Source organism: Cucumis melo, chromosome 7 (genome assembly GCF_025177605.1).
Source record: "Cucumis melo cultivar AY chromosome 7, USDA_Cmelo_AY_1.0, whole genome shotgun sequence".
NCBI lineage: Eukaryota > Viridiplantae > Streptophyta > Magnoliopsida > Cucurbitales > Cucurbitaceae > Cucumis > Cucumis melo.
Genome location: NC_066863.1, coordinates 346,491 through 369,333, shown reverse-complemented (window position 1 = coordinate 369,333; position 22,843 = coordinate 346,491). Strand labels below are relative to the sequence as shown.

General features: G+C 32.6%; 1 protein-coding gene across 4 annotated transcripts; it reads right to left on the bottom strand.

Annotated features, from left to right (window-relative positions):
- Window positions 1-929: 929 nt before the first annotated feature.
- LOC103493815 (uncharacterized) lies at window positions 930-15,922 on the bottom strand. 4 transcript variants are annotated; one of them, XM_008454742.3, is made up of 39 exons: window positions 15,715-15,920; window positions 15,017-15,090; window positions 14,695-14,794; window positions 14,417-14,524; window positions 13,898-14,014; window positions 13,047-13,197; window positions 12,445-12,692; window positions 12,163-12,351; window positions 11,798-11,874; window positions 11,602-11,719; window positions 10,742-10,825; window positions 10,501-10,596; window positions 10,244-10,345; window positions 10,003-10,071; window positions 9,625-9,720; window positions 9,437-9,544; window positions 8,514-8,627; window positions 8,235-8,318; window positions 7,945-8,073; window positions 7,087-7,285; window positions 6,840-6,980; window positions 6,683-6,726; window positions 6,148-6,231; window positions 5,989-6,057; window positions 5,781-5,857; window positions 4,907-4,976; window positions 4,610-4,759; window positions 4,223-4,294; window positions 3,927-4,071; window positions 3,751-3,815; window positions 3,574-3,639; window positions 3,272-3,365; window positions 2,984-3,020; window positions 2,829-2,886; window positions 2,598-2,708; window positions 2,178-2,245; window positions 1,978-2,044; window positions 1,825-1,893; window positions 930-1,297 (listed from the first exon to the last, which is right to left on the bottom strand). In XM_008454742.3, the coding sequence occupies exons 1-39, from the start codon at window positions 15,757-15,759 to the stop codon at window positions 1,211-1,213; spliced, it is 3,882 nt and encodes a 1,293-aa protein (XP_008452964.1). In that variant the 5' UTR covers window positions 15,760-15,920; the 3' UTR covers window positions 930-1,210. The 4 variants fall into 4 exon arrangements, 3 of the variants coding, with proteins under 3 accessions (XP_008452964.1, XP_050943735.1, XP_008452965.1); XM_051087778.1 differs by lacking the exon at window positions 15,715-15,920 and adding an exon at window positions 15,221-15,399; XM_008454743.2 differs by lacking the exon at window positions 15,715-15,920 and having other exon boundaries at window positions 14,417-14,520; window positions 15,017-15,059.
- Between the last annotated feature and the right edge of the window lie 6,921 nt (window positions 15,923-22,843).

Sequence of the window (22,843 nt, the reverse complement as noted above, 5' to 3'; positions counted from 1 at the left end):
GTATCCTGAGAGTGCTTTCCCACAACATTTTTAATACGGAGTTGTTGGTATCTTTGGTAAGAAAATCTCAGTAGCTCCATTAATGTTTGTATCTGATTCTAATCACCAATATGTTATAAAATATTTTTGTACAGAAGGAACAAAATGGTGAGTAAATAAAATAAGTGATCATATCCCAGCTTGGGTTGTATTGTATTGTATTGTAGCTATTTAATTTGATCAGAAATATTTATTCCTTGTTCCATCAAAATAGTTTTTATCTTACTTTGACTTCAATTTTTCTAACATAACTATTGATAATTATTTCATGATGTGATTTGAGAATAGATCAAACGAGAACTTTGAATATCATGAATACTGACGCAAGCCAAAATGGTCTATTCAGTGCGGAAAACATGTTTATTTTATAATCATTCAATTCCATTGATAATTTATGTCAATACTCCCATTTTTGTGATCATATATTTATAATTGAAGCAACATTTTTGTGATCATATATTATAATTGAAGCAAACAGAATCATCAAATTCAATAGCATAGGCGAAGTGAGTAAACGTAAAAATTACTATGTACCCTATTAAAATCATTATTTGTTAATTCATAAAGGGAAAAAATAAACAAATAAACCCCACCTAACGTGAAAATAACTCAACCTACAAATAGGATAGCTAAATTCGAAATAGCCATTAAACAAAGTGCTATGTAATTGGAGCTGCGAGAATTTTGTGATCTCGAGGTCAACATCCATGGATGCTAATGGATAAAAAAAATAGCTCCATGACCAGTCTTGAGTGAACATCTGATCATCAAGAAAATTATTAACAACTCGACCAACAACCCTGTATAGCTACTTTGGATTTTCAAAAATTATAACGATATTCACTAATTAACATGATGGTCAGCGATATTAGAATTGTCTATACTGTTAATTAGAACTTAAATGTTTTTTTTCTTTGGATTGCAGGGAATATATAAATTACAAATTAAGAAAATAACTTACTCTAACTTGTATGGAAATTTCACTATACAACTTAGAAGGTACTATATATATATATGTATGTGTGTATATATATATATATATATATATTCTTTCTTCCTTTCTTTATTGGCGTTTAAGCATGTGTGCCAATGAATGAATGCGCCAAACCTTCAAAGGCCTACGGAACCCTCTTTGGCTGTTCATCTGTGATGCAAATTCAATTATAACTCTTTATGACCGAGACGAAGTAGAGGGCCGATTGTCCTGTTGCTCAACGAATACACATCTTGAAGGTGGACCGAACAAGCTCAACACTACCTGCAGCGATCCATGATGTTTTCATAAATACATGTCAAATTTGATTGGATGATTGCATTGCAGAATACAAAGAATTTGGTATAACCATCCGTCACAGTTCACCAAAGGTACAATAAGAAAATATCATAAGATCAAAGAAGGAAAAAGATCCAGAATGGTGTAAAAACTTGATTAGAAATATCAAATTTTCATGTGCAAATGTTGTCGTATAACTCATGCAAATAACCCGAACCAACTCAATCCAATCAAACCCAAAAATTTCTTGGTTGGCTGCTTGGGTTCATTACTTAACATGTTAAGTGTTTTGGTTGAAATTTTTTATAACCCAAATAACCATGTTTGGTCAAAAAGGTATTTCAACCCTTTCTGACCCAACCCACAAATACTACTATGAGACACAAGGACATTTTCCCTTTTTATCGGGAATCATTATAGTTTTTTCCCTTTTTATAAGTATGCTCCATGGTGAAAAAGACAAAACTTGCACCTAACAACCTCTTGTACAGAAGAAACATGTCTATACTTACCGGCAAGAATACGAGGCCGTGCAAAAATCCAAGAAGTACTAATGCCAAGTACACATGGAAATAATAGACCTGCAGAACATAGATTGAAGATATAAATGGACCTCGCAAATAGATTACTTAAAATTTAAATTTGGGGGTTGATGAAATTAATACCACAAAAACTTCTGTCCTAGAGAAGCAAAGTACAAGGACCCCGACTAGCTTTGTTAGTGTGATTCCACTGCAAGCATCAGTATAAAGTAAATGAAAACTGGCAAATAAATTGGATAAAGAATGATAATAACGACACAAGGTTAAATTTCCAGGATTGCATATCTAAACAGAGCTCCACTACAACACATCGCAAATGGTACCTAAGAACAGATGCTCCCATTGTACTAAGAGCCTCCTTCATCCGTTGATTTCTATCTCCGCTGCTTACCTGTAAGAGAATAAATAAATAAGAAAACGCATGACTAGTGAGAGCAGTGTATAATCAATTCTGATTGAGAAAAGTTCCCAAAATTATAGGCCGTCCTTTGTGGCAACGGTATGATAATTATGCCTCTAGTCACTAGTTTAGCCAAAGATGTTAAGCGTTGACAGGCAGTCTGTTAATTGAAACGCCCATTCTGATTAATCATGCGACATTGTATAATCCGACTAATTTCTGTATGATATTAATTGTTAAGTTGTGGATTTTATTACATAAAGTAAACCCCCTATGAAAAGATTATGACTACGGTTGACTTTTAAGTGGAGTGCATTAGTGAAAAATGAAATCATGTACTGACCGAGAAAGCATGTGTCAAATGCACACAAAATTCAACAGCAATTCCCACAGACATGACAAGATTGACGACAGAGATTGCGTTCAATTGGATATTCAAAATTGCCATCACGCCCTGCGAAGTATTATCTTGTCAGCAAAGGGTAAGATTTATATAAACATCTGATAGATATTAAAATAATTAAACTAACTTCTAATATAGCATTCCGGAGATAATTAGGTATAAAGAAAATACCATAAGATCCACAATAATCATTGCCAACACCAACAAGATGATAGCCGAGGTCCATAAGCTACAACAAAGAAATCAAGCACGAGGAAGCTTAGTTAGCACATTTGAAGAAGAGAAAAATATCTGTCTACTTGAATGCCAGTAACACCATCACTAACCTGCATGTAATGATCAGGCATACAATAAAAACCGCACCTGGAAAGCAGTAAAAGAATATAAAATCAATGCTTTTCAACTTTTCAGTATCACCAAGAAATCTTTTATAACTATATTGGGGATGATAATTTTCCTTAAAAGGTCTTCAAATAAAAATAAGTGAAAGAAAAATAAGCACAAAGCATTTGATATCATCATCGCGGAGGACAAATTTGTATTACAGGAAGTGCAAGGTAGCCTTCTACACTATTTATTAAACAACGCACGCACAAATGTCCTTATTTACTGACCAATAGCAATGGCAAGGTTGATCAACGCTGTCCTCCATATATTGAGGTATTGCTCAAAAAACATGTAAAATACAGAGTAGGGAAAGATCTCTATCTGCAAATGACAAGGAGGATAAGTTCAAGATTAAGCTAATGCAACAGAAGCAAGTAGTTCAAAGAAAGAATTAAGGTGAAATAATGTTCAAAAGCAGTTCGTCACTGAACTCAATCAAATGTTGAAACCAAGTGAAAAGCAAAATTATTAGTTCAAAATAACATGATAAGAAAGAGAATCAAACTAAAATTGTAGTTGAAAATTTTACCTTCAAAGAATCAGAAAGCCTCGAACTCAATTCTTGAGCAGCCCTCATCGAATTAATATAGTCAACCTGATAATTTTTTTATATTTAAAAAAGAAAAAAATTAAAAAAAAAAAAAAAAGAATTATATTCTTTAGATACAACTATCTAAATCACAATTAGAAACTGACCACACCACACCTGCTTATTCAGGGGCGTATGGTATGTTCTGAAAGAAGATGCTTGAATAACACCGTTTTCATAGTCTAGTGAATAAAAAATAAAAATGCAAGCGTTAGTTTAAGGTAGTAAGAAATATTCCACTCTCAGCATATTATTATCCAATAATGCAATAGAAGGAATTCAATGCTGAAAACCTTTCAGATCAACACTGCTAGTGTATGCCCCATGACCTCCTTTAGCACAATCAGCAGAAGGCAGAGCACTAAGAAACCATGGCAATTTCTCCTTAAATTGGGCAGTAGATGGCCTACCACCGTGTAGATCCGAGTGAAGAAAGCACTGCATAATTCCTAAGCATTAATATTTACAAATTTTAGGATGAAATTAGCACCCATGACTCGGGATTGGCTGCTAATTTAGCAAAACACTGAAAAGCAACCCAGCAGAAGTTAATTTGTTATCTGTAATCCAACTTAAAGGGAGTTGTTACCGTTGTACAATCTTTGCATACTCCGTTCAGACCACAAGAATCACCACCACCGCTTGAAGTACAGCAAGGGGGCTGAAAAAGACTAAATTCAGTAAATTTAAGGAGATAACATACAGGGCACAGAACTACCAACAATTCTCAAATATTTCAAAAAATAATGGACCAACTGTTATCACCTCACCAATATATCTTATAATTGGTAAACTATAAAACAACCACATAGTTACAAGTAAAACGAACTTCAAAGGGTAAAATCATTGCATCAGAAAGAAGTGAAGTATAGATAAAACCAAATATAGAAAACAAAACCAACTGTGGAATGAACAATAGTCTGCAGCTATGTCATGATGTTAATTCACAAGAAAATTTTCAAAGGAACTACATGACCTGATCATCAGGAGGGCAATAACTCCCATTTGTGAACTTCCGACAGCATCCAAATGCTTCGGGAGATATCCACACAAGATAATCATCAAGCCATGAAGCAGCTGGTTTGGCAATGAAACTCGACTCTGGTATTAGTGAAGCTTTTGCAATCTACAGGAAAGAGGAAAAAATAAAGACCAAAAAATCCTTCGTTTGAAAAAATAATGTAACATGAGCAACAAGAAAGATTTGGAGCACATCAAGAATATTGGAAAAGACGTGCATTTTCCTGTGAAAATGAAACGGCGATAGACATACCTCATTTAAAAGAGAGTCTGAGTCACATTGACTGATGGAGCATAATTGGTTTGTCTGTCTTGATTCTGAGCTGAGCATAGTAAGAGGATATCAGGATGGTAACAAGAAGGAGGGAGAGAGATAGAGAGAGAGAGAGAGAGAGTATATGAAAACAATCCATCCTCGTTATTACCACTTTTGTATTACAAAGGCTTGTACTATGACAGTTACCATGTTGTAGAGAATCCATATAAAATATAGATTACAGTTCATCACAAAATGGTAAAGGACTATATCGTGAAAATAAGTTGGCACGGTATTTTTATTTAGAGTTGAAAGGAAAACCATACTTTTGAGACATGAAGGGAAAAGAATACCTTCAGTAACTGACAAATTAAAAAATAATTCCACTAACGTTTATTTGCCTAGCATGTAACAAAATAAAATGAATAAACTTGAAGATATAAGTTTCTTCATAAAGTTCTACGCCTGGTAAATTTTAAATTCCTGAGACAAAATATAATGTGACAGCCAAAGATAGCAAATGAGGGTAAGCGTAGGAACAATATGCCAACAAAAAATGGTAAAAGGCCCCATATTCTTTCAGCACTTCAACTTCTAAAAATTGCAGAATCTATATTATAAAGTGCAACATAGGGAGCCATAAAGTCCATAAAATATGAATGTAAACAAGAATAATACTTGGTCCCGACCAACACTAAATGTTATAAACTAACTACAAGATAGAGTGCAGAACCTAAACCATTAAACACCATGGAGAGCCTTATAAATCCGTCAAACATGAATTTGTACAAGAAAAATATTTGGTCCCAATCAGTTAAAAGTATTATAAACTAACCACAAGCTAGAGCACGTAATTCTTGTATAGTTTTACCTGTAATTGTAATTCTTTACAACGAAATATACCGGTGGACCTATTCTGAGATGTTCTGAGATGTTATTGAAGTACCCCTGCATAAAAAGTAGAAACAGCTTTTACATGCCAGGCAAAAAAATCAAGAAATAAGTGGTTTTAGGATGTAACTATAAGACAGAAAGGCATCCCTTCAAAATATATAATAAAATGAATAAAAATAAAAAACCTGAAGATAAGAATCTTTGGGTAGCACAATCTTTTGTTCCAAACCAGCTTCAATTCTGGTGCATAAAGCCTGTGAATTTGGAATAAAGGAAAATTAACATCCCGTATAAACAAGCATGGTCAGGGAACCTAATAGCTAGACAACAGATCGAGAACTCACTATGCTTGCCAATGTGAACCCAACAAAGATGGATATGACGACTATTTTGACCATCCAGATGCTAAGTGCTGGTGCATGGATCTCCTGGATGGACAAAAAAGGGAGCGTGAAATAGAAAACAGAACAATAATGAAATGTCAAATATTATGCAAAAGTTGACATTAGGAAAATATAAATACTTCAAATTAACTGACAGTGTAAGAGGATGACGCCAATGAGAAGTTTGAACATTTACATCAACTTTCGTGAATTATATCAAAAGAACTTTTATATTAGAACAAATGAGCCAAAAACAGAACTTTTAAATCAAGAACAAAAGAAATGGCATTGTCTAGATTCAAAGCAGAAATCAAGCTCCTGAAAAGAGAAATCAACTTTTATTTATTTATTTATTTTCCTTCTAAATATCGCACAGTTCTCTTGGACACAAGTAGAATTCCTCCGATGAAAAGTTTAGTAAGTTAATATAAAATACCAGTGGATTGAGCTTCAGAAAGAAAAGAAAAAAGAATTTGTATTACAATTAGAAAGTTACCTTCATGTATCGAGCTAACAAGCCAGGACTCCTCTGAGTGATACCTAAACAATATTCAACAAGACAAGGTATCACCACAGTGAATTGCACCAATAAATCAGAACAAACGTATTTAAAAAGAAAGTAGATCAAGATATAAGAAGTGTGAAAATACTACCTTTATCACTGCCAGCATATCTTGAGCTCTTAATACAAGGAAAGCAGTCAACTCTCTTATCCTCCGTTCTTAGAAAATCAAATACTATTAGAGCAACAAAAGCTGTAACTTGGAGCAGGAAGTCCAGAAGAACGGCTAACGCTGTATAAGAAAATGAAAATGGTGATTGGAGAACTATGCCTGTCTCAATTAAGACATGTATATCTCAAGCATCCTTGACGGCTTTCCAATGGATAAATACTCAAACCTGCAAACATGGAAAAAACACGACATGCTGGCATAGGAATGAAACTTCCAACTGCAAATGCAAGAACCTCAGATAAACTTGCTAGTGTTATGGATGGTCCAACTTCTACAAGTGCATTACTAATTCGTCCTTCCAAAGGCAATTCTACTGACTGCCGTTTAACAGCATGTACCAATATACACATATTATCCACCCCAACCTGATATTTAGATGAGAAAATTTATTAGAAATGAAACATAAAAAGGACTTCACATAAGAGTGTATCAATAGTTATGGTTTTGACAATAGATCCAAGATATGATCAAGATTTATGAAGACATTAGCCAATCAGTATTCAGTGGATATACATTTTAAGAACGATATATATTATATAAGGCAATAATAGGTTATCGTGCTTAACAAGACAGATTCAGCTTGTTCACTTCAAACATAATTGTGATAAAATGCATAGAAATTTTGGGTATATAGTGCTGTCACTGTAAGACATATTCTCTTCCCAAAATTTCAAATTTCGAAATACTTGCCAATAGCATGTGAAGAAGTTGACAAGTAACATGACAATCTCATTCTTCAGCCAAACCAAAATATTCTAAGGTTCAAAGTTTGAACAAAGTTCTAGGTTATACAAATAACAACCCAGTCCCTATATGAGTACCTAAACAGAAGAACAAGTACGAAGCAACAAAAGGTGTAATCCTAGAAAATATGGCAGATAGTATTGGCCCAGTTCCACTGGGCATAAAAAAGACACAGAAGTTCATCAGATTTGCACAATATGTTGAACTGATATGATCATCTGTGCACAAAGTCCAACAAAACATAATCAGGAGTGCAAGGACGAGAAAAGACAGAACTTACTGCCAGAACAAGGAAAGGAATGACTTCCATAATGATTAGAGTAGATTTAACACCAATAGCACTGAAAAAACCTACTGATGCAAGAACAGACAACATGACAAGTACAACTCCAGAGAGACCAAGTAACACCTGTTCATAGAAGAGAAACATAAGTTACTAATGCAGAAATTCCAACGCTTGGGAGGAAACATTGGTGAGTTAGAAAATAATCCGACCAAAGAGGAAAAGAAAATAAAGGATGAATGGCCAAAGTAGAATTAAATGAAGTTACAAGAGCGCCCATTGCATACCTTTGATGAAACGTAAAAAGTAGATAAATGTGGTCTATCACCCAAAGTTAGAGATATGTAAGCAAACATCACAAGATAGCTTATCTGCAGATAAATTACGTAAACAGGGTGAATTGACAATTAGAAGGAAAATTGGCATGACGGGAAGCTACCTCTACACTAAATAAAATAAAATAAAATAAAAAGTATAATGCAAGTATCTGGAGAAAATTAAATAAATAAATAAGGTCAGAAAATGAAAATTTAACCGAACTACATTATCTCTAGAAAAGAACTAACCAAGATCGTGATGACATCGGCAGTACTTTCTCTTTTTAGTTCTTCTTCAATGGAGCTTTCCGAAGAAAAAGAAAGCGTCAAATTTTGAGATTGCACCATTGTCAATAACTCAGCCTATCACAAAAGTAGATTAATATTGAGAAATTCCATACAATCCTGAGAAGGACAGACTCCATAACGTTATATCAAATTATAAACAAATGAAGGAAGACATAGCATCCAAATAACTGGATCCCCAGAGTTATAGAGCCTAGGATTAAGAGGAACGAGGTTAGTAAGAAAAGTAGGGAAGTTGAAAGCAAACGTTTGGAGGTACAATAGATTGAGATTCATTGGGCTTGTGATTGTAAATGGTTCTTGTTCTCTGGGAGGAGAAACTTGTGAGAATTAATTTTTTATTTTCTTATTATTATTAGAAAAGTAATAATTTTTCATTAATAAAAATATGGAAATTGGACAAATTTTGTTTAATCTATTACTTTAAAATTATAACTACATCACATATTTTCATTTTTAATACCCATAATCTTATAGTATTATTTGTTTAAATTACTTGAAGTATGAGTAAACCTTTAAAAAATATATAATTGGTAATTTTTTAATAAAATTATTTCATGATGATTGAATAGGGAGGAACTAAATGCCAATGATTACAAACTTCGGTCATCCCAAACTCAGCTTGAGATTAAAAAGCTAAGGATGATCAAACCCACAGCCCAAAACTCAACTCCGAACACCACCTTAAGAATGAAGAAAAAAGAAGATTGTTTTTTAGATAAAGCTACAGCAAAATTTCAAATTTAGGCAATTTTTCACATATGGAAGTCACTAAAAATGAAAAGAGCACATTTTCACATATGTCACAATGAAAGAAAAGTATAATAAGGTAGCACAATTTAAAGAACGTAAAAGCCACAGCCAACCTTAGCCAACTGAATGAAAGCTTTCTCCCAAGCCACAGCTGGCCCAGATTCATTCCCTTCTTTATTAATAGCATTGTTTACTGGATAAGTTATTAAGAATGCAGAAGCCTGTCTTGAAAAACTAATGGTCAGATGGGAGATTAACTGGTTCAATTTTAGATTACCAACTAACAACCATAGTAAATTACTTCTGAATAATTGTTCCCGGAGTATCCCCCTAATGCGGTGCTTGGATCAAGTGGAGCTTCAAATGCACTCCTGCAACTGTCTGCAGAGGAATAGTGCTGAAATAAAAAATAATAATAATAAATAAATAAAAACAAATACAAGAAAGTAAAAGATTGTCATATGAGCAAATGGGAGAAGACAATACAAAAGATATTCATTCTACTTTTTAAGGAAACAAATCATTCTACTCTAATAAGTCACAAGAACTATACTTCGAAAATCAAGTACCTTTTTTTTTCTTTTTTGAAGGAAACAAACCATTTAAATGCCTCGTGCATTTTAATTCTCTACTGTCTAACAATCAAAACCAGATCAGAAAACCAAACAATATATAATACCTGAAAACAATATTCAAGATGGTCGACTCCTCCATAGTTATCAACATTTTCTGGATTCATTTGGAAATACTGTCAAATAGAGTGGATACTTCAGTAATAAATAGTAAAATTATGCTCTATAACCTAAAACCACAAGATTGATGATCTAGAAAAAAATAAGAAATTTTTCAATTGAAATATTTCAGTGGACGTTTGTTTGTTTTTATAAGATTAGATCAAAAGAGCAATCCAGAATATCCACCTGCAGCACACTCTGGGTGGCACATTCCTGATCCAGTGGCTTCAAACAAATGTCACTTAGAGATATGCTTGTGCCAGAATAATTAGCTCGAATACCATCTATCTGTAAAAGTTGACAAGTGGAGAAGAAATTCTGAGAATGACATCATCATATGTAAATATTACATTTAAACTACGGGAAGAAATATCCTAAGTAATACAGTCTAATCCCATAACAAAGAAACCAATCTTGAAGTGTTATTCTAGTCACAAAAATACCTTCTTTTGTATGTCAAACAATAACTTAATATTGTTATCGTTCAAAATACTTGGCGGCTTTCCATGCACGGAATCTGGAACTGTGGCTATTATAATCTATAAAAGAAATATGGCATTAGAAGTAGACCGAAGTCAATATCAGACGATAATCATTCTGCAGCCCAACTTCACAACAGATATGATAATCCATTAATTAAAACGATTTTAATAGTTTGCAGAATTATTAAACAATAGTCTCCACCTGTTCAATCCTATAAAAAGGGGCTAGATGTGAATCAAAAAATTCCTTCTCTTGGGATGCTTTGCTTCCTGGTCCTACCCATAGCTGAAAAAAAATGTAGAAATCATCAAGAGGCCAACAACTGACATTGGGCTACAAGTATAATAATTAGTACAAAGAAGGATTGCAAACAACATGAAGCCAAGCACGATAACCCATTCTACTGTAAAAGGCAACTAAAACTTTCTTCACTGAATTATATAATAAAAGATTGTTGTAGCTTCGGAAAAGTTACCTAGAATCTGACTTGAATCAGGTCCATCATAAGAGGTTAACAGAAAGGGGTACCCAGTATTAGCAGCCAACTCAAGCATAACAAGGAAGACTAACAACAATCAAATGAATAGTAATAAAGAGATGAAGATATTCCGCCACTAAACTCTCCATATCACGAGTGACCTCTGTTGCCCTCATGCAGCTAAGCAACACTGGTTGCTGATTAGCAAGACGACACTGATTCACACATTTCTAAACACAACCAAGTAAATTACTATGGTCCACATGTTGCATCTTTTTGACCAAAATTGTCACACAATTTGCTTATCAGAATCACATCTACCCATCAATGAATAAATAAACGTATACATATATATACTACATGCATGAATTCAAAGAAAAAGAAAAAAATGGATGGTCCTAAAAAGAAAGAGGAAACTGAATACACACATGCATGCAAATGCGTCAGGATGATGAGAGAGAGAGTGAGATCCTCAAGAAAAGAATGGATTAATTTTTTTTTTAAAAAAAAAGCAGCACTTCAACTGATTGAAACAGGACTTTTCCTTGTCAATCATTTGAAGCTCGTATGAACCATATTATACCTTATCAGGCCTTGTCTCCACCTTGAAACGAAGGAGACCTAAACACAGAAGTAGAACAATGGCTAGTGATGAAATCAACACCAATGTTGGATTTCTGGCCACCCATGTTCCATATTTCCTGAGAAGGCACGTGAATAAAAAAAAGTCATAAATATGTTTTTTACATCTGTACTAGTAAAGCAGCAACGTTTAGTACCTGTAAAAATTGGACATGTATCCCTGAACAACTGAAAGCTGAATCCTACTTCTGATTTGAGGAGCATCTTCAAGCATCTGAGTATATGAATAATGGACAGACAAACAAATAAGGAAAGCCTTCAGTCAACCAAATAGCAAAATTATTGTTAATTTACAGCTAAAATATCTGGTAGAAATTTCTTATAGGCCAATCAATCAACAAAATTCACAAGATTGATAGAAATGTGAAGCATAATAACATTACCTTATTAGCGACATATTACCAACATGAAGAGCAGGAGGGTTAATGGCAAACTAAACTAAGATGATTCACTAAGTTAACTGAAGATGTCGTTACAGAAATATCTACTTTGAACTACGAACCTGCATTGGCAAACTTTCATCCTTTTGCCGAGTAGCAGAATGGAGACTGCCCCCATCCATGATATTTGGCATTGTTTTAGTTCCTGAAGAAAGGCTCTTTTGGGATTTGCGATAAAACAAACTCCATCCAAGAAAAGCAGAGGCAATTATAAAGTATAGGATACACAGAGTGAAGTCAACACATTTGACCTGTAGCAGTTAGAAAAATAAATCTTTAAATAAAATATGCAAAACTAACACACATAAAAAACAAGATGGCCAATTTGTGAGGTGTTTTCTCACCTTGAGAGACCCAATTCTCACTGAACAAGATTTTTTTCTATGGAAAACGGGGGTAGCAGTGGTACTGCAGACTGGTGCTGAAGGACAATCACCACAGGAACATCCCAGTGAAGTATCTCCACAAGAATAAGCAGATGCATTCATATGCTTCATTCCGGATGACACAGACACCGTAGATGGAAATCCAATGGCATATGGTGAACCAGGCAAGCCAGGGCCAGCTTGTTTACCGATAAAAGCAAACCACTCTGCCCGCAATCATACCAATGTCCAAATTTTAGAAGGAAAAGAGAACACAATAAAACGAGCCTTCATATGTATATTAAGAGCAATCCATTCCAAAAGAGAAAAAACACTACAGGCAAAGGTTTAGAAAGCAAGCGTCTTTTCTTCTTCCCCTTCAATACTTTGATTCCTCCACTCCAGAGAAAACCATTACAAAATACTTTCTACCTTTTTTAAAAATTAAATTTCCCGATTTGAGTACTTAAAAAATGTGATTTAACTCCACAGCATCAGCTTATCATGGTATAAGTTTGTCCAACAACCAAATAATGAATGAGTGTGCACATACATGCATGAGAGGAAGAGAGGGTGTTAACCTTTAAAATTTTTAGCATCAGCACCAATAAATTGCATGGCTCGAGTGTTCATTGTACCAAATTTTACATCCTTGCAGGACTCATATAGCCCTTCACCAAAAGCATCAGCTACATAATAATCAATGGCATCAACTGTAAGGCTGTTATTAACCTAAAAACAGAGACAAGCCATTAAGATTCAATGTGGTCCTCTAACTGCTCTAGCATTCAGCTAAAATAAGGGGAGAAATCATAAAGCGGTCAGCATAGCAAAAGAGCATGCAGAGAAAATAAATGGAAATTCAGAGCAAATGCAACAAAAATGCACAGTGATTCCAGATACGCACATTTATTTGAGCTGTAATTTTTGCAGCAAAATTGGAATTTACTTCCAAAGAAACTCTAATCTCAAGAAAGAACAATCAGCTTACAATTTATTGACAGAGACTGCTAGGAAGAAAGGAAAAGGACTGGAACTTGCTTGCATACAAGCTCAAATCTTTAGTAGAAAGGTCATACGACAATTTGCTGAAAACTAAACTGGAATATTGAAATGACAGTACAATAAAGAGAACAAATGTCACTTATCATCATTTATATTAAAACAAAGTGAACTACATCATAACCTTGTTTTTCCTAACATCTACGTGCAATTACTTGGTAAGTAAGTGCTTTAATGAGCTCCTACACATGTTAAGAATAAAAGAGAGACATTCCATTGGAAGAGCAACTAATATATGCCTCTCTACAAGGTTGATCATTGGTCAGAAGTGATGGAAACAAAGTACACAAACACATGAATTCCTTAACAAATACTACTTAATATTGAATTGCATAATTATGCAAGTGTTATAAGAAGAGAGTGTTCTAACCTTTAAAACAGAAGTTACATTTATGAATAAGCTCTGATTTGGGGAACAGGTAAGCTCACAGAACAGGTTCAAAAAGTTCCTTAAGCATGCTGGACAACCTACAAGAAATGGAATAGCCTGCGCAAAATACATAAGTCATATTATGGGCCAAATATTTGAAGTACTTTCATCAAAAGAAGAATGAGAAATCAGAAATTTTAACGTTCCTTTAACATTACAAAATGCAATGCATTGCACATTCAATGTTAAACAAATAATGAGCACAGTATTAACAAAAATCAAAAGATTAATACTTCAGTGCAGGAGAAATAATACCCAGACAAAGGCTGTAATATGCATAGTTGACATTCAAGAATACAGGGTCATGCAATTTAGTAGAAGCAATATACATTGATTTTATAAGAAAATTTCTCATAAAAAATATCATGATGCATTTTTCGACCTCCTATCAGTGTGCAATAAATAACTCTGAAACTATGTAACGCAGTTTAGGTAACACGAGTCAGTTAGAGATCTCACTTGCATAACTTGTGATCGTAGGGTGTCGAATTGTTGTTCTGTGCAACAAACATTGCCAGTAATAGTTGGACATAGACTTTGGATCTTTGATGATAGGAGATTATCTGGCTGGGAACACAATAGTTTGTGATCATAAAGAAAAAAACGAGCGAGCAAAACCAAACAGTAAGATTTGATGGAAACAGAAAGGCTAAACAGCTAATTCTGCATATTTTATTTTAAAATCACCAATATTAATTACGTGTGAGTAGTCCAACAACAGGAAATCAAAAGTGTACCTGCACAGATGGGGCACCAGTAGGACAGTTCAGCGCTTTACCATCAGGTCGCTTTGCACAGATGCCATACATTACACAATATCCTTCGGAGTGTTTTTCCCTTTAAAGGCAGAAAAAGTATGCATTATTTGCAAGTTCAAGCGAAAAATAAAGCAAAAATTTCTCTTAAAAAGTTAATGATTAAAAAAAAGTAATAATGCACAGATTCAAGCTACCTTACTCACAGCAATAAATGATTCACAATATAGGAAATTAGACGTGTAATCTGAGAAATAACTATTCTAATGAAATGTAGAATGGTCAACCAAAATGGACTGCATACCCAGATGTCCCATTCGTAGATAACTGCAACCGTGTATTAGACATCTCTGCATACACCAGGACAAAACATAGAACCTGCACATATCTCCACTTTTAGTAAGAAATCAAGGTCAGTGATCGTTCCTATAAATTACACGATGAAGCGAAGTTCTAAAACAGATGCCGAATACCATAAGAAAAACATTAGCTAGTGGTAGGTACGCACAACGCTACACAATTTACACTTTTATTTCATTGGAGGCCACAGATGATTGCAGATGAAAGTTATTCGCGAGTCTGGGAATTAACTTTTAGACCAATCAAGATGCTCATTCGGTTAAACATTTTCGGATACGTGATCAACCTCAGAGTCCTGTATAGCAGAGCCGCACTATTTAACCTGTTCCCTAACTGTTTTCGATATAAAATTCATTTCCAAGCTCCTCCAAACTCCTCATATTCTTTTGCCGAATACGGAAAGCAAAATCAAAATTCAGAAAGCGAAAGAGAAACTAGGAACACGAACAGTACTAAACAGCAGATATTGAGGACTGGAAATGCTCATTTTGCAACATTCATTCAGCAAACAATCACAGAAACACGGTACGAAGGAGACAAAACTACAGAGAAGAGCTCACAAACTCGCAGTGCACAGAGAACATAGAAAGGGAAGAAAACAAAAGAGAGAACAAAAAAACGTAACAGCAACAAAATTCATGCCTGGAGGAGATAAATGGAGAGGATAAACCCTAAACGGAGCCTCATTGTAGAGGAGAAGAGTAGAAGATGAGTCGTGGTGTAGGAAGAAGAGCAAAACCGCCAGAGAAGGAAAGCGGGCCACAGAAGTTGTGTGAGAGTCAACAGAGACGTATTTATAGTTACTGAGTTGAGAGAAGGATATGTGCAGCTCCAAGTGTTGGCGCTGGCAGCAGCTACGCGGGTGGGGCAAATAAAATCGGCGTAGGGAATGAAATAATGTGGTTATTTACGTAAATGCCACTGCTTTCGGTTTGATTGTCAAGCGGGCCCGCATGACAATGATTTCTGTGTTCTATAATTTGGAGCCAATCCTAGGGTATTTCAGTAAATGCGCTTTATAACTTAAACGGCCACCTTCACCACGCAAAACGACAGAACCCAACCTTCAAATGTGTTTTTTTTTCCTCTCTTTATCACCTCCTATTTTTTCAGTACACAACGTAGATCAATCCAAGGATTAAAGGATTTTAAATAAATTTTCATAAAGAGAAGAGAAGAAAGTTTAATGATAAATTATGGAGAATCCAACCGTTGGCTCGATCGTTTCTTTTTCTATATTTATGTATTCTATAACCACAGTTTCTCATAAGCTTGTTTGGAGAAGATCAACAACTTCAACCTCTCAAACTAAGAATCGAATGGTAAATTTGTTTGTCTCTATATTTATAATTAATATATATTTCTTATTCAGGCGTCGAAGAAAATGAGGAGAAAGAGGTTGAGAACAAAAAGAAAAAATGAAGGAAAGAAAGCGTTTAAAATAAATAATTATGAAAAAAATAGTTATACGTCATCTTAAAAAAACTATATTCAAATGTATAAAGATCAGTAAAGTTTCTTATCTCATTTAAATATTAATATCAATAAACATCGTGTTACATTTTTCTTAGTCGTCAAATAAATTCAGTGATCATTTTCAAAACTTCAGGGATTAAAAATGTATATTTTGGAGCATAATGAATCAACTTAGACACAAACTTCAAGTATTAAGAATCACATAAAGTTGATAATCTTTTCTCAACGGTTTAGATTTGGACCAAAGTATGTTCTTTTGTTGAAGAGGTTCGCTCTCTTACTTCCTCTGTGAATATTACCTTTGACTTTAGTACAATTTTCGAAAGATAATAACAAAGTTAATCAATGTATTATAGTAGCTTTGGCTTCTTCCTCAACCGTTTCTACGGAAAGACGTGTTTCTAGTCTGGGGTTCTAGTTTCCAATTAAAGAGAGTTCAAGTTTTTTTTTTCTTTGTTTTTCATGTTTGATCTTACTGAATTACTTGCTTAAAAAAGTATATTTTACCCAAATATTAAGTAGGTCCATTGTCCTTTTTCTATTAGTTTTAGTTCAAAAAATAATAAACTTATTTCGATCGCTATCAGAATAAAATCTAAAATTTTATTATATTTTGTAAAAAATTTATTTTGCTACGTGACATATATAAAAATTATCTTTCAAAATTTTAGTTTTATAAATAATTGTTTTTCTTTCGATTATAATTTTATTTCCAGTAAAATTGAATGTTTTGAAATTTTATATATGGACGTATTATCTAATTAAACTTTAACTCAACTAACTAATTGAAATAGTTGAGAAGTATGGTTGAAATCAACATCTTGAACATAATATAATAAATGAATGAATACTAATTTATTGTTCAAACTCCAAACCTAAAACATCTCCATCATTAATAAACAATAATCAATACCTATTTGCTTTCCATCTTAAAATGTTAATAAATTTTAAATAATTAAACAAATTATAATTAAAAAAATTTGTAAACAATTACCAAACGAACAAAATATTTATTACTGTTTATTTTTATTACCGTTAAAAAATCCCTACTAATAATAATAATAATAACAACAACAACAACAAAACCTCATAATTAATTCGGTTGGTGTATTACACCAACTAAATTAAATTGTAATATTTCTACCCAATTACTTTTTCTAACCAATATTAGTTTAATTTTTTCTCCTCTATATTTTTTAAATTCACGTTGTAATTTATTTTCTACGAACAACAAATTTGCACTAATATTCTATAGTACAAGTGATTAATGGTTTTTTATTTTCGACTAATATTTTAACATGGTTGAATTATACTTTATTATGGCATATTAAAAGTGTTTTTGCTAATTACTTTTCTTAATTTAAAGTAAAAAGATAAGAGAGTTCATAAATGTATTCTAAAAAACAACTATTTGAATTTGTGTATGTCAGTGTCATAAAACCCTTTCAAAGAAGTATTAATTAGCGAAACCATATGTACATATAAAATGGTAAAACCATATAAAGTCGTAATTAAAAACTTTAAATGTCCTAACATATCGGCTAAATAAATGACAAATAATACATTTTCTGTATAAAGAAAATTGGTATTTGTCAAGAAAAATAATGAAATTAGAAATTGGATGTGTAAGTTTTGAGATTTAAACTTCAAAAATGTTGAGTTTGTGTTAAATGAGTGCAAAGATTTGGTGGTGTGTATTGGTAAGATAATATTGACGTTGGGGGGTTTAATGTGAAGATATATATATGAAAAAGAGTGTGAGAGATGTAAAACGTAGTATAATGGTAGAGAATGGGAAATTCCAAAACCCCAACCACCGCACTTATAATCAAAGCCCAAGCCTACACGCAATAAACTTCCTCAAAATTCGATCTCATTCGACTTTATACTAAACTACCAAACAAAACCCACTAAGCTAGGATTGTGCTCCATTCAAATTTGGCATTTTTTGTTCTTTTCATACACATAATTAATGATCCACACAAATATTCAACGAATCAATTTTAATCTTCTATTCTATTTAAATCAAACAATACCATCATTTTTAACATTGCATTGGAATGATCTATGTCTAACTTAATTTTACTACAATGGTTACGATCTATTGCGATCTTCGTTTTTCTCACGCATTGTCGTGCTTTTGCTATGAATATTGTGATGGAGTGGAGAGAAAAAGTCACTAGATATGGAATGCAAAATCAAATACTCGTTTGGGTTTAATGGGCTATGATAACATATTTGATAGAATAGATTTGTAAAACCAATTGATCACTACTAGAGAAATAACTCATCTATCTTATAAAGAGTGTGAGTTATTTTGGTTTTTTTTTTTCAACTTGAGATTCTCAACATCTTAAAATATAATAGTTTAAAATAATATCGAAAAAATAGAAAGAAATTTCGACGTTGAAACTATATATTGGAGGAAATAAGAAAAGTCGTGAAAAATTTATAGTACTATCGTAATACCATATGCTTTTTATATGTTCACACAATAAATTTGTTTTCATAAATATTTATAAACTCCACGTTTTATAATGTTAGTGGATCTCATTTTGTTTTTAAAAATGCATTAGTTAGGGATGAGTATGATAAACCGAAAAATCGGGTCGACCAATAAAAATAGATTGAATAGAAGACGGTTAATGAGAGATAAGGAAAGTTCAACCGTGTCTTATCCAAACAGAGAACAATTGTTAAAAATTTCAAAGGTTTAAGTCGATCTAAACCAATCAATCAATCAGTCAGTTATTCTTCTTTGTGGTTGGGATCTATTTAAACATTTACTAACCGACTATAGTCGATTTGGTGTAGGTTTTGTTCGAAAACCAACTCTAACCAATTGATACTTATTCTAAAGTTATTACGTCACACAATAAATTGTATGAAAGATTTTCGATATTAGTGTAGTATAAAATAATATTTATTTAGGAAAAGTTGGTAGAAGGAGAAAAGGGGAGTTGATTGGAGGGTAGGAAAAGAATGTAATCGAGAAGTTTAGAGAATGGAGAAGGTGGGAGTAATAATGATAGTGGATGGAATTAGAATTGAAAAGAAAAAGTGGGTCCAAATGGAGATTGCGAGAAAAGGGCATTGGCATTGGCATTGGCATTGGCGTTTGCCAAACACCACAGGACACGACACGACACGCAGCATTTTGGGGCGATGAGATGTGAATGGCGAATTTAACAAAAGCCTTTGAGTTCCTTTGGGGCCATGGGGGTGAGCCATTCATCTTCATCATTACTACTCATTTGACGCCATCATCGCCATCGGCGCCACGCCTCGATCATACACAATCCCAATATATTCCACTTCTTTTTTTTTCTTTTTTTCTTTTTTCTTTTTTCTTCTCCCCATTTTATAATCAAATTCCATCTCACCCACATGTCCCCTATACCCTATTATATATGTGTGTGTACGGACAAAATCACATCAGAATTATGAACATATGTTGTTAGGATTAAAAAATTATTCCATTTAAATTTTATAATTAATTATAAGGAAAGAAAGAGAAGAGTGAATCACAATCCCACATGCCCATGTCAAAGCGTCGTGGTCTAACATTGGCAGTCGGAGTTATGTACTACACTTTTTCCGTTTATGTATAATGTAGTCCTTTAATTATTGGATTAGGAAAGGTCAATATAGTTGAGTATTTGAGAAAGGGAGTAATAAAGTGGGGGTAGTAGTTAGTACCTAGGGGGATTTGACTTGGGATTGGTGCATATATTTAATCCAAATCCAACCACCTTATTCTATGTTCACATAATTGTTACTACTTAAATTATATGTTTTTAATAAATTCTCTAATAAATAAAAATAATATATAGCCCAATTCCTATATTTACGGGACCATTCGTTTTTACTAGTTCTATTCTTTTTTTTTTTTAGTTTTGAAAACTTAGTTTCATTTTCAAAATTTTAAATAAACAATTCAAACGAATAATCTTAAAAAAGTATATTCATTTAGAAAAACGTAATTTAAAATTTTAATTTTGCTATCGTAAACTTTGAAAGGTGATCGATTTTCTAACTATATAACGTTGATACATGTTAGGTGTCCATTACACTTCTACATTAAAAATATACCTCAATTTTACGAGTAGCATTTTTTAAGAAAAAAAAACACCACAAAATTTATTACATTAAATTTTTTTAAATATTTTAGAAATTTTTTTATGAAAACTTTACTAAATATAACAAACTATCAAATACATTTTTTTTTAAATATTCTAGATTTACCCTTTTATCCTTTTCTCCCCTCAAATCGTCTTCTTCCTTTGTACATGCGATTTTTTCTATTTTTCTTTTTTAAGATTCACCATCTTTCTTGTATCTTCTTTAAACAGATGGTGTATAAAGAATATTGAAAAAATTGGACTAGCCAATTAAATTAAAATAACTAAAATTAAAAGATTGTGTATAAAAAATATTAAAAAACCCGTTTATACCAAAATTTGAAAAAAAAAATAATTTTGAAAAGAAAAAATGATTTAGATTTGGACAGTCAAACCTAAACGATCCCAAATATAAACAATCGTGTAACCACAAATTAATCAAATCTAAACGATCTTGTATCAAATCGCGTTACCAAATATATTACCATTGTTGACGGAACATTTTTGTTATTTTAAACATTGGGCCTCAAATACTTTCCCACCTTTTTATATTTTTGAAAAGATTCGGTTTCTTAAAATTTTTGATTATTTTTATAGAAAAAAAAAGAAGAAATAAATAAGGGAACTTTTGGTTCCCTTCCAAATGTGACGCAAAGTTGCGTTTCTGTTTCCGTTCCTTATTTTAAGGAAGAGGTCTTTGTTTTTTACTTTCTTTTGTATTTTTAAAGCATCTATTTTCATTGTAGTCTATTAATGCCTAAACTAAAAGTAGTCCAAAAAATAAGAAAATATATATTTTTCTCTGCTTGCATGTGAGGAAATGAAATGACCAAAATACCCAAGCCTGCATTTTTAAATTAGGGTATATATATAATAAATCAACATCAAGAATCTTGCTGACCGTTATATCGTACCAATTATCACTACAAAATTGCACTCCATTTACCTTTAATTCTTAACTTTATAAATTACTACAATTTAAATAATTTTCACGTTGCACGCCTTTTCCAATATAATACATATGATTTGATGTAAGAATTTATTATTATTTTTTTTTAAATTGTAATACCTTAAATAATTAAATTATACTTGATTTTTAGATATCATAATTATTTGAGTTTTACACCGCATTTTTTTTTTTGTAAAGAGTTTGTAACTTCAAATCTTGTATCTGTCTCGATGTGATGAAAAAAGCTCAATATATATTCCTAAAAGTTGGGTTTAATTAGAGAGAGGTGGAATGAATTTGGAAATGTGACGTGGTATGGATTAGGACGTGTGTAGAAATTTGTAACAGAAACATTAATTATAAATGAGAGAGTCGACAAAGAATTGAAGAAGGAGAATAAAAGAGAGGATAGTTCCAACCCTCTTCATTAAAAGAGCTACGTACTCTCCGTCATTGCAATTGGACACAGCTGAAACCATTAACCAAAAACATTGACTGTGATAAAGAGTCAGACAATTTTGCATATTGCAAATAGATAGGACGCTCGACCAGATGCCATGCCCCCTTGAAAAAATAAACACAACCTAGTTTGTCCCCTCGCGTTATTTGACACGTATTCTTCATGCATTAATCAAAACAAAACTTCTCTATTTTTTCTCATTCATTATCAACTTTAACTTTTTTCACCTACTCAAAAGAAAGACATGCTCATTATTCATCTCCACATCATCCTTTTTCTTTTTCTTTTCCAAATTGGTGATAGTTATAATATTCTTATAAAAAATAAATAAACCATCTCAAATATATATCAAATATCGAAATTTATTTTCTATATTAGAATAAATGTTAGAATTTAATTTTGAACCAATTCATGAAGTGAAATTGATATCACTTTTTAAACTAAATTGTAGGGACCAAATCATTAGAACTATATTATATAAAGTTTAATAACAAGAATTAAATTGATTTAAAGTTTAAGATAAAGTATGATATTTAATTTTAAAATTAAGTGATTAGATGAAAACTACTTTAATTTTATTTTTTCTTTTTTGGTATAGCTTCGTTGAAAAGTAGTAATTGTCTATATTGCTCTTAATATCGACAGGAATACAAATGCAAATAGGCGAAATAGTGCTTTTCGAAATAATACTTTATTTTTTCATTGACGGGACACCTACCAACTATTTTCTAGAAGTACATAGTTTTTGGATTGAAAAAGAAATTG

What these genes read in the sequence shown, in the direction of transcription:
- LOC103493815 (XM_008454742.3), bottom strand. Translation starts at nt 15,759, where the DNA reads ATGAGGCTCCGTTTAGGGTTTATCCTCTCCATTTATCTCCTCCAG. An exon ending in CCGATGTCATCACGATCTTG is followed by an intron (nt 8,319 to 8,513) that starts GTTAGTTCTTTT and finishes ATTTATCTGCAG; the next exon opens with ATAAGCTATCTTGTGATGTT. An exon ending in TGTTTTTTCCATGTTTGCAG is followed by an intron (nt 6,981 to 7,086) that starts GTTTGAGTATTT and finishes TTTCTTATACAG; the next exon opens with CGTTAGCCGTTCTTCTGGAC.